This window comes from Gigantopelta aegis, chromosome 10 (assembly GCF_016097555.1).
Source record: "Gigantopelta aegis isolate Gae_Host chromosome 10, Gae_host_genome, whole genome shotgun sequence".
Classification (NCBI taxonomy): domain Eukaryota; kingdom Metazoa; phylum Mollusca; class Gastropoda; order Neomphalida; family Peltospiridae; genus Gigantopelta; species Gigantopelta aegis.
The window spans coordinates 18,206,910-18,219,787 of record NC_054708.1 but is presented as its reverse complement, the minus strand read 5'-3'; the positions used below and the strand labels follow the sequence as shown (position 1 = coordinate 18,219,787).

Sequence of the window (12,878 nt, the reverse complement as noted above, 5' to 3'; positions counted from 1 at the left end):
TGCAGATGAATAACCGTGTTGTCAAAGTCATCGGAACGAACGATTGTGCATACAGTGCAGTCTTTATTGGAAGTCCGTCGTGGATAATTTTAAATCGAGAGAGAGAGAGGGGATGGAAGCATGGGAAACAAATACTTAACAATTGATGGAGGGAGGGATATAGAGGTATAAACAGACACCGAGAGAGAGAGAGAGAGAGAGAGAGAGAGAGAGAGAGAGAGAGAGAGAGAGAGAGAGAGAAATGGGGGTGGGGGGTGGAAGCACGGGAAACAAATATTTAACAATTGAGGGAGGGAGGGATATAGAGGTATAAACAGACACCGAGATAGAGAGAGATAGAGTGAGCGAGCGAGTGTGTGTGTGTGTGTGTGTGTGTGTGTGTGTGTGTGTGTATGTATGTGTATGTGTGCATATATGTGTGTGCGTGTATGTGTTTGTGTGTGTATGTTTGTGTGTGTGTGTGTGTGTGTGTGTGTGTAATGTACTCCAAGTGGCTCAGCTCATCTATGATGATTATCATTCATAGCATTTACAATGATAGTAGTTCTTCGATTGTTTGAGTTCGCTTGATGCGCGTTCAGTCTAGGATCGATCCCCGTCGGTAGACCCATTGGGCTATTTCTCGTTCCAGCCAGTCCTCCACAACTGGTATAAAAAAAAGGCCGTGGTATGTATTATCCTGTCTGTGGGATGGTGCATATAAAAAGATCCTTTGCTGCTAATCTAAAATAGTAGCCCATGAAGTGGCGACAGCGGGTTTCCTCTCTCAATATCTGTGTGGTCCTTAACCATATGTCTGACGCCATATAACCGTAAATAAAATGTGTTGAGTGCGTCGTTAAATAAAACATTTCCTTTCTTCCTTCGATCGTTTGGTGGGAAAGGTTCCGGAACTGGTAACTGAGGTGGTTTAGCCCTACGGCTGAGCTAAGTCCCGCGCCTTGGATGCTGATAGATGACACCAGATGGCGACATGTATAGTTTATTACAAAGAATACGTCATAATGCTGTTTCTCACATATAGAACATGCCATATACGACTTATGGAACACTGGATGGAACAGAATATAGTCAGTTACTGAGTCCACCGAGAGGAGTCGATCCTGCGATCCACAGCACCTCATCTGTGACTGTAATCATATGGGGGCGGAACGTAACCCAGTGGTAAAGCGCTCGCCTGATGTGCGGTAGGTCTAGGATCGATCCTCGTCGGTGGGCTATTTGTCGTTTCAGCCAGTGCACCACGACTGGTATATCAAAGGCCGTGGTATGTGCTATCCTGTCTATGGGATGGTACATATAAAAGATCCCTTGTTACTAATGGAAAAATGTTGCGGGTTTTCTCTCTAAGACTGTGTCAAACTGACCATCTGTTTAAAATCTGATTAAAATTAGCTCTACTGATCTACCAGTAGATCTAACAGCACCGCGTGTACTCCCATGTCCAGGTGACATTTCATCTATAAATAACAATTTAAATATCGACCAATTACACTTCGCCTTTTGTAGCGTTATTCAGGAGCATACGAATTCTAAAAATATCGGGCGCGACTATTTATGCAATTGGCGAACGTGTTGATCTATTTCAACATTAAAAAAACTTTGGATTGTATACTAGTATAAACAGATTTTATGGCTATACCATCACTTTGGTTTTTTTCCGTCTTGAAACGAATTTTATATAAACATTTATATTGAAATTAGTTTCCGGCATACTTCGTAATTCACCCGAATAATTTCGTATGTTTTCGGCATAATCCCGAATGTTTTCAAATGCTTTTCAAATCACTGGCATGATTTTGCAAGTAAGGTTTTGATTGGTCGAATGAAAGGTCAACTGGACATGAGCTCCAATGGGGTGCCACAGGGAATAGTAATTTAACAGTGGAGCTAATTTTAATTAGATTGTTTGACATCCAATAACCGATGATTAATAAAACATCAGTGTGCTCTAGTGGTGTCGTTAAACAAAACAAACTTTGTAATCATCTGCATAGTTTTTTCGGACATGGTCTAAAACATGCTAAAATGCTTTCGTCTGTGTCCGTATTAGCTGCACGCTCTTTCAACAGTAACAATCGAATGTTTTGGACCCTCGAAAGTGTCAGCTGTCATGAATAACGGAACATGCAAAAATATTTGCTCACATTTTCATCGTTTTAATAATCCATGTTTAACACTTTAAGTCGTTCTTTGTTATTCACGGGTCGAGAAGGTCAAGGAGAACAAACGATTTAAAGGCACTTCAGCCACTGTTCAGTATGAAGCCAAAGGTAAAGATTTATAATTGATTTTCAATAACGCCTCAATGCAGCATCGTTAATGGTTTCAAACGAAGTGTTTGTTTGTCATGTATTCCAACTACGATTCCGTCCTAAACAAAGATTGAAAACAAATTAATGATTTCAGTTAAAAAGCAGTTCAGCAAATGAATATAAATTCGCCCTTTCACAGAAAATAAGCCCGCTCTTGTTCAGAATACAAAATATTTTAGTTACAGAAAACAAGCTCGCTCAGTTACAGAAAAGCAAACTATCAGGAAACCCGCAAGGGATATTTTATATACACCATTCCACAGACAGGATAGCACATACCACGGCCTTTGATATACCAGTTGTGATGCACTGACCGGAATAGGAAATAGCCCAATGAGTCCACCAACGGGGTTCGATCCTTGACCGACTGCGCATCAGGCGAGCGCTTTAGCACTGGGCTACAACCCGCTCCTCATCGTACAACCTCAATAACCGAAAGATCTGTCAGATTTGGGTAAAGTTTGGATATAATGTTCAGTGGGGTCACCTTAACAATATATAACAAAAAAGCTTCTGTTGCAATTTGTTCTTGGTTCACCTAAATTTTGGCTTAAATTTACTGTACTACTGATTCGTCATTGCTCTTGGTGGCCTGCACATGCATATGACATTTGTTTAGGTTCTCGTGACTGTCTTGAGGATAGTAGGTGGGTCATCTGCGCTGGTATATACAAAGATTATATCATGCCAGTAGAGAAAACGCCATTTAAAATGTAAAAACTCTCAAAGTTGTTCACCACAAATACATTTTAAACTTTTGTGTGGTCATGGGAATCCCTCAGTGATCTCCCGCCATAAAGCAGAATGGAAGGAAGGAATGTTTTATTTAACGACGCACTCAACACATTTTATGGCGATAACAAGAGAGGAAACCCGATGCGGCCACGCTACTCTTTTCGACTATAAGAGCAAGGGATTTTTTATATACTCGATCCCACAGACAGGATAATACATACCATCGCTTCAATCGAGCGCTTAAATACTACTGCGCAACGTCCCCTGCCCCCCCCCCCCCCCCCCCACCACCACCACCACCACCCCACGCCATAAGATGTCAATTTTTCTAATTTTAACGATGTTCAAAACTATTCAACTATTTGTTCCCTTCTTAATAATTCCACTCTACGGGATACATATACTTTTCTAAATACGTATTTCATATACAGATTTTAAAAGCGATGGAACTAATAATGTATCATTTATTACATAGTATGACAATATTAACAAGACAAAACGATAATATTAAAATATATATATAAATATTGACTACATTCGTGATAATGAACAAGCATGCATGCATGGCTATTTCACCTTTAATATGGAAACAAACAAAAAACTATTTTAAAGGGACAAAATCGAATGTAAACAGCCACTTATAAACGTATTTTATGACCAAAACAAATGTATATCTGTAATTAAATACAAATATGTATGTAAGTAGTATATTATTTAAAATACTATAATCTCTGTTTTAACATCAGTACATTAATCTAGTAGTCGATAATGCCCCTTTAATGTGACAACAACAGACACTTTCTAACATATATTATATTATGCAGTTTTTATAATACAATTAATTTGAACAAATACAAGACTTTTCGAAACACTTCTATATATCATATTTTATTTTTGTGTGAATTCGGCTTTACCAAAATCGGTATTCACATTTGTATTCACCAACAAGAAGAGCACTAGCGTTAATTCTACTCTTGATCCGAGGTGCGGATTTAAACGGGGAACCCGCCCTTCCCCTACGAGAGAAGTGCAGATTATCAACGCCTTCGAACAACGTGATTTAAGTGTTACGCATTCCCCTTATAAAATTCTAAATCTTGTTCATGAGTACATCCCATAAGACATATCGTTATGGTGCCATGCACTTGTAATCAAGTAATACTAATTTTACGACACTCGCTCTTGTTCTGAAGTACCTGCCTCGGTCGCGTCGTTGTTAAGCCATCGGACATAAGGCTGGTAGGTGCTGGGTTCGCAGCCCGGTACCGGCTCCCACCCAGAGCGAGTTTTAACAACTTAGTGGGTAGATGTAAGACCACTACACCCTCTTCTCTCTCACTAACCACTAACAAGTAACCCACTGTCCTAGACAGACAGCCCAGATAGCTGAGGTTTGTGCCCAAGACAGCGTGCTTGATTCTTAATTGGATATAAGCACGAAAATAATTTGAAATGATCTGAAGTTTCAAAAATATTATAATTTCAAGTTCTCTTTTCATAAACACTTTATGACTCGTATAATGTGCTTTGTATGTTTATAATAAAAGTAATACACTGTACACCATTAAAGGCTATTCATAATTATCGCTATTTTCACAATGTTGCTTAATATAAGTAGCCACATCTAGGACTAGATAAGCACGGAAATTTTTTAATAATTTGTAATTGTTTAAATACAATTCTTAGATGGGTAGAAAAACAACGTCTACCGTAATAAATTTAAATGCGATAATATGTTTTACAATAATGTACAACAAACATTGAAGGACTGGTAATGGCGTAGCCAGCATGAGGCATACGAGACGCTTGTCTCGTCTGGAGTTTCCCCAGATTTATTTTATTTTCCCCATGACACTGATATTTATTTTACAGGTCTGGGTTTGCCTTGGCGGGGTTTTTTCCCCTCTCTGGCTACGCCTTAGACTGGCATAGGCCTAAATGTAAATAATGATTAATATCGAAAAGAGATCAATTTTGAAAACAGAAGATCACAAACTATTTTTAAAAAAACAAGCAAACCCGCTGCTTGCAATCCTGCCATTTTTGGATAGCTGTTACCCATGCAAGATCAGTTTTGGACATTTTAAACAGCGTTTCTGTTTTTATAAGTGTGTTACTGAAGTAGGTAAGAGTGGTATTGTTGGTAGGCCTAGTCACACAGAAATAGTTGTTGACTCTTTATAATAAAGTTTTAGGTATAAATAATTAATACAATCTCCATCTAATAAGTGTGTATACAATTGGTATATCCCCAGTTTGTTTTTCAAGCAGAACAAGAAGTCTACAAAAAAAGTCCACGTCATTCAGTATATTGTAATAAGAAAACAGATGAACTGAAATAAGTTAACCGCCGTCACAACCAACACTATATACTACGGTGATTTGTGATTGTTTGCTGAATATAATCTGGATCAACTGAACTCGCGTAACACAGGTCATGTGACTGGTTCCGAACTGAACGAAATGTTCCGGCTTTCTCCGTCCTCGCTGTCGGAATCCGACTCCAAGTCTTTGTACAAGTCCATGGACGCCAGTTTGGCCTGCTGCTGTTCTAGATTCTGCTTCCTCCACTTGATTCGTCGGTTCTGGAACCACACCTTCACCTGCGCTTCTGTTAGATTCAGTGACGCTGCCAAGTAATATCTGGAAAACAAAATATAATGACTCAGTGAAAATATATAGTATTCAAAATTATCTTAGCATCAAAAATCACATCGCTGCAGAAGACAGAGTAGAAAGGGTATTGACATGGTTGAAATTGTTTCGCTGGAACCAGTGGCAAGATTTCAAGATTTCAAAATTTATTAAACAACACTCAGACACATTACAATGTGTAACAAGAGGACATTTTTAAATACATAATTAACATACATGACAAGAACAGGCGTCAACATAGAAGTATCTATAATTAACAGAACACAAGATATGCAAACAAAATAGCTAAAATATGCAGAGAAACGTCAGTTCACAAGACAAGATAATCTTTTAATAAATATAGCTAGGTTTTTTAATAGTGGTGCATTACATAATGACAGCATACCTTTCATTTTAAAAACGCTAGGATTAATTCTATAATATTGTTTTATATATTTTCTTTTAATATTTTCAATATTATCATTTTTACAATTAAATAAATAATGGTATTCATCTCCAATATCGGTATTACAAAGTTTGCATATTCTATTTTCTCTAGGAAAGTTAAACCATCTGCCTGTTTCGATTGGTAATCTTAAATTTGACGTACGCAGTTTAGTTATCCAACATCTATTTTGGTATGATAATCTCGACAAATAGGTTTCGAAATAAAATTCTGTTTTAAATAATGTATAAAATTGACCCCTAGAAGAGTTTGTAATTTCCGAGAACCACTGTTGTATAAATTGATCACAGAGGTTTTGTTTTAATTCTTGTTTATACGATTTGAAATCATTATTTTTATTGGTATAGATGTACCCCATTCCCGAATTATCGAAAATACTTTTTATGAATTTCAACCATTTAAATTGATTTCTTTCACCACTGTTTAAAGAGAACATTAATTTATATAAAATACTACTAAGTTTATTTGCGTAGCGTGGGTTGCCAGCGCCCGGGGCAAGGCAAGTATTGCGCCCCCTAACCGGTGGACCGTTAGCCCCAGTGGGCCCCGCCCACGCTACGCCACTGGCTGGAACACTAAGTCTTGCTACATCTGTAATGCATTAAAAAACAACTTTATTTCTATAGCACCCATAAAAACCTGAATATGAAAGAATGTGTTGTGAGTATATAAATAACCCACCATATATTAAAAATAAAATTCCGCATACCATGGAGTAAAAAAACAACAACCCCCAAACCCACCTATATTTTGGGGGTAGTTGTCTTTATCTATATTATGCATAACATTCATTAGATGTTTGCTGAAAACCACACACAAAATCGGCACATGGACTTGGTATATACGCTTCAAAAACATACGTACTTGTAAACGGGCATACATTAATTCCACAAAAATGGATACCCGATAGGTTTATTGGAAATTACTGGTGAAATTATAACATGGATACCCTCATATGCTAGTAGACCAGGGGGGCTATGCTTGAACCACCATTGGATTTAATCGCGATTAAAATCAAGACAGTTTGTACTGCAAAGCATGAAAAATCGATGTAGACAGTTTTAAATCGATCCGAGAGACTTCAAAGACTTTAGGGTGACGCCAGACATGCAGTCTATGCTGTACGTGTAAAGCCAAATCGTTTTAACTTAATCTCACACACTTAGCGTTTTAAAAATGGCGAGAACCCGTGTTCCTGTTATCCCACAGTCGACAGCGAAATTTGTATGGCGTTAAAATGAAATTTGTTTGATTTGTCTTAGTGCAGGCAACCGATCTGGAGCACCACTTGGTCTGTCTCAGTAATGGCGAGCTTATTAACTCTACATCCAAGGCTGGAATAATCGTCGTTAGTAGTGTACTGGTTTGTGGTTTTCTTTTAGATTATCTATGTCTTGAAACTACTTCCCAGACACCATGTCGCGTTTGTGTAAAAGATAATATTCTTGTAGATATAACAGAGAATATATATACGTGTAGATATATAAATATATATATTTTTTAATTTTTTTTTTTTTTATTCGGAAGTTGTTTATATAAATTTTACTACACTGATATTGTTATTTAGTACGACAGCGTCCGTGAGCTTTATAGTATTTCGACGAATTAGAACATAACTTTAAAAAAAGATTATGAAGGAGCCGAAACAATAATAAATATGAATAGTAACTTGTTTTAACTGAATAGTTTAATTTTAATTATTATTTTAATAAATATGAAAAACTACTTTTTAAAATCAAATTTATAAACATTAATATGCATTTAATAATTATTTAAAGAAAAATTAGATTTTGTTAACAGTTTATGGCTAAACATATTCGATTATCGACTCTTAAACATGTTTTTAAATAAACTATCAATAAAACGAAATGACTGTAATCTTTTTTTAAAAGTACAACAGAAACTAGTTGTCATATTTGAATTTCAGAAGAATGAAAGTCATAAATAAATATTCACTTTTACTTTTCTGTTTTTAAGTTTTCAGAAGATGGTTTCTAGTTGTTATAATTATTTAATCATCGTTGTTCTTTATTGGCGCAACAAACCAGGATTTTATATTGGAGGGATTCAGCATGGGGGTGGTGGGGGTGGTGGGGGTGGCAACAACACTGTGAGTAAGTCGCGTTACGGGGCGAGAAACACTGTGAGTCGCATTACGGGGCGACAGGGAAATACAAATGGTGGCGGAGGGGTGGGGGGGGGGGGGGGGGGGAATGCTCCCCCTCCCGGCTACGCTAGTGTCAATGTTCGTTAAAGTGTACATGCCATTTAGTTGTTTTATTTAACATTTAGATTTTTATGTGTAACCTAAGAAATACATTTATCTTCTTTTCTTCTTTTTATCTCGTTTTGAAAGCCGTAAGGAAGTAATTCCAAATTCTGTGATCGATACATTTCCGCGAAGAAACTCTATTATATTGAAGTTGGTGGTGAGTGTGATATTTTCAATGTACCTGCATCATAAACATCATTCCAAGGACGCTCTATTATTCAGGTCTTCTTTCATAAAGTGCAAATTATTTACATAAATTTTCTGTATTTCATATTAATGAATATAAATTTTGTTTTGAAAAACGGAAACTGGTTGTCATATTTGAATTTCAGATGAATGAAAGTCATAAATAAATATTCACTTTTACTTTTATTCCGATTCATGTTATTATAATACGAATCAATTACTCTTGAATCTGTTTTGATACGTTCTTGTACATAAAATAATTTTGTAAAATATAAATATATTTTTAAAATAATAATAATAATTTTAAAATCTGACATGTCGTTATATCGACTCCACACACACTTGGTGTATTTTTCGTTTCTGAATTAATATGTCAAATACTGTAGCAATGCATGTGCTGTCATGTTTGTCAAAGAATGAAGTCGTACATTTTATGAATGATAGAGGCCTATTTCACTAAACATCGTAAGTTTACGTCTGCTACTGGTCTGCTACACGTGTTTGACATCTATTTCACGCAGAAAATTACATTATTACGGAAGATGGAGCATTTTAAAGACAAAAGAAAATGAAATATGTGTATTTCTAACTATATTTGTTGTACTATAATAGTAATAAGAATTGTGGTTTAGTTGTAGATTTACGTTTACGTGCAATATTAGGCTTACGATGATACCTTAGTGCATAAGGTAACTATGAACTTAAGGTGATCTTAGGGCTAAGATCGCTTTGATATTAAGTTGTTGTTGTTTTTTGGGGGCGGGGGTTGGGGGGGGAGTTGTCAGTCACGGAAATTCTGTCAAAATTTAATGTAATGTGAATCGGTGCAGTAGATTCGAATCTTGTCGCCATATACCGTGTTTTTATTATACTTAACAAAATTCTTGGCTAACTTGCAATATGATTTTAGCATGTGATATATACAGATTTATTCTAATCATTGTTTTACCAAAATTTGACCTCTGTATACACGCACATTCGCTTAAGAATTTGTTTTGGTTCGTTCATGACGATATTTGTAATTTTGTTCTCTCTATTTTGTGGTTTAAATCATTAACTTTAAGAACATGCCAAAACGTGCACACCTTACAACGGAAGAAGCTGTATTTTTTAAAACTATATTTAAAGAAAAATGCCAAATTTATATATGGGCCCTTAGTTGTTTCAGTTAAGTATATAACTAATTATCTCTCTTTAACCTAGATACTCTTGTCGCCAAAAAGGTTGTGTCGGTGAGAAACATCTTACAATGTCCGAAAACTCAGGACATCCCCTTTAAAAGTTGATAGTAGATGAAAGTAACAATTACTGACCTCTCTGTCCCGACCATGTACTGCTGTCGCTCGAACTCCACCTCCAGTCGTTCCAGCTGCTCCGGGGTGAAGATCGTGCGAATACGTTTACCTTTACTACTGGATTTCTTTTCTGACTTATCTAGAATAAAAATCAAAAATATTCTTTTCTGATTTGTCTAAAATTAAAATTAAAACACATTCTTTTCTGACTTGTTTAGAATTAAAATCAAACACATGTATTTAAAATTAAAATCAAACACATGTATTGAGAACTGTAAGTTCGAGAAATATTTTAAATAATTGTTGTCATATTGTGTCAATATAAAACAATTGTTGTTTGGGGTTGTTGTTTTTTTAATTTGTATTTTTTATATAAATAATTATGCCATCAATGTTTATAATAATGCTATTAATAAAACAACAGATAAATCTCTTTTCGAAAAGATACTCATAAACAAAAATTGAAATGATCAGCAAAACGAACACTACATACCAATCACGAATTTTATTACATTTAACCTTGTGTAACAAATGTAAATTATTCTAATGGTTAAGACTTGCAATATAAAACAATTGTTGTTTGGGGTTGTTGTTTTTTTAATTTGTATTTTTTATATAAATAATTATGCCATCAATGTTTATAATAATGCTATTAATAAAACAACAGATAAATCTCTTTTCGAAAAGATACTCATAAACAAAAATTGAAATGATCAGCAAAACGAACACTACATACCAATCACGAATTTTATTACATTTAACCTTGTGTAACAAATGTAAATTATTCTAATGGTTAAGACTTGCAATATAAAACAATTGTTGTTTGGGGTTGTTGTTTTTTTAATTTGTATTTTTTATATAAATAATTATGCCATCAATATTTATAATAATGCTAGTAATAAAACAACAGATAAATCTCTTTTCGAAAAGATACTCATAAACAAAAATCGAAATGATCAGCAAAACGAGCACTACATACCAATCACGAATTTTATTACATTTAACCTTGTGTAACGAATGTAAATTATTTTACAGCGGACATATTAATACATGACATATAATATATCAAGATCAGTTTTAATTACTTCATCATATTGGAGTTATTGAAATCTTTATAATGGTTAAGACTTGTTTAATTTTAGTTTGTATGCTGTTGATTCCACATACAAACGATTCGAATTTTTGTTTTTGAAAGCACGTATCTGAAGGCGAAGTTCAGACTTAAACGGTACAAGATTATCTGTGATCAACTGATCAAAGTTGTTACGTAAGTCTCGACTTTTGAATAGTCTACAAAGTTAAATAAACTTTGCTCTTGGCTTCGATACGCGAGGCAGATTTTGCTTTGTCCACTTTCACTTCAACCTGAAATATTTTGCAAGCAGATTATAGCAAGTAACTTGTTTTTCTCTATTCCAGTTTATACTTCAAATGTGCATGGTTGGCTTTTGTTTTTTTTCACTGGTTTTTCTTTTTGGTGTTGTCACAAATAATTATGTTTATAAATTGTAATACGATCATCATTAAAATCGAAATTGATTTAGGAGTTTTGGGTTTGTTTATTATTGTTGGGGGGGGGGGGGGTTGTGGATTTTTTTTTTATCTCAAATAAAGTTAGAAATACCTTTGCTAAGAAATAACTTATTTTAAGAATAAACGGTAGAATATCTCATTTGTTTTTGTTTTTTAATTTTTAAATAATGCATACTTTCAATTAAATTAATTTGTCATTGTCTGCATTTGAATACTACAAAAATCAAAACCAAAACGAAAGATTAAACAGAAAAGGAATACAAATCAGAATTTAGGTACAAATTAAACTATCCAAAATCCTTGCAGATTTAACTAACCTTTAGGCGAAATCAGTTCCGACTTTGAAGCGTCGCTGGGGGTATGATGTTTATCGGGACTGCTATCATAATACGGGTGTGCTGCCTGTAACAGTCTCTGGTGCCTGCGTCCTGGTAAAACCGAGTCTGAAAACCTGTGTTTCAAATCAGAGTCTGAGAATCTGTGTTTCAAATCAGAGTCCTGCGACGACGTGTCACACGTCAACTCCGTGCGCTTCAAGTCGCTGTTCAGAATAGCGTCTATGGTGAACGACGACCTCTTCCCGGCCGCCTCCTTTGTGACGTGAGGTCGACAGAACACCGGGTACGTCGGCATGCTCGTCTGCATGAACGCGGGGTGGAGTGAGAAGTCGTCCAGCGTCTGTGGGTACATCTGTATGTACGGCCACATCATGTAAGGGTTCATCTGCTGGTGATAATGTCCGGCTTGCATTTTTCACCAAATATATTTTTCACAATGTTCCAAAGTATATTCTGAGTAACAGACTGTTATTTTTTGTGAATTTATCACAAAAATCTTGAATAAAAAAAAATGTTTTTCAAAAGCTGAACTTGATGAACTTGTATCAAAGTATTTAAATTAAACTATTTACACGTCTATAAGTAATTCCATTTATACAAATTCTTCATTTGCGCTAGCAAATTAACAAAACAAAAATCGTAAAGCGAATAACTTTTAGCTTTGGAGCTATGTCCTCTGCAATAACTGGTCTCAGTTTAAACTCTGGTATATTTTTCTTGCTATATTAAATTAGTTACTGAAGACGTAATTCAACTCCTCCTGTTCCTACAATTGGACCAATAAGAACTTGATACGGCTATATCGCCTTTGAAGACGGAGTTCTGATTGGTCTATAGGACTGCGCGGACCCCGCCTCCGGACGGAAATCGAAGTAAGATTAAGACAGTCAATAACACAATGGGATGGTGAGAAAAGCTGAGTTAAATGCGACTCGTGATCGTACATCGGCTTGACAGATAATCATTCTCCTGGGCTACCAAAGATAATGAGAAAAACCCTCACTAATTTGTAGGATAACTGCATTATTTTATTACAGTAATGAAAATAAAATGTCATCGGGTCTAATGAAATAGGCCTAGTTTTGACTGAAATAACGGTTCATG

The 12,878-nt window shown here is 35.5% G+C and overlaps 1 protein-coding gene across 1 annotated transcript; it reads right to left on the bottom strand.

Moving 5' to 3' along the window:
• Positions 1–5,485: 5,485 nt before the first annotated feature.
• LOC121383513 (pituitary homeobox 2-like) lies at positions 5,486–12,186 on the bottom strand. Its single transcript, XM_041513583.1, has 3 exons — positions 11,754–12,186; positions 9,922–10,042; positions 5,486–5,693 (listed from the first exon to the last, which is right to left on the bottom strand). Exons 1-3 carry the CDS (start codon positions 12,184–12,186, stop codon positions 5,486–5,488), a joined length of 762 nt encoding a protein of 253 aa, XP_041369517.1.
• Between the last annotated feature and the right edge of the window lie 692 nt (positions 12,187–12,878).

Bases quoted from the DNA above. Each gene is read 5' to 3' on its own strand.
- LOC121383513 (XM_041513583.1), bottom strand. From the start codon at position 12,186: ATGCAAGCCGGACATTATCACCAGCAGATGAACCCTTACATGATGTGG. The intron at 10,043-11,753 runs GTTAGTTAAATC...TTTTTATTCTAG, and splicing joins GGAACTGATTTCGCCTAAAG to ATAAGTCAGAAAAGAAATCC. The intron at 5,694-9,921 runs GTCAGTAATTGT...TTTGTTTTCCAG, and splicing joins TACATGGTCGGGACAGAGAG to ATATTACTTGGCAGCGTCAC.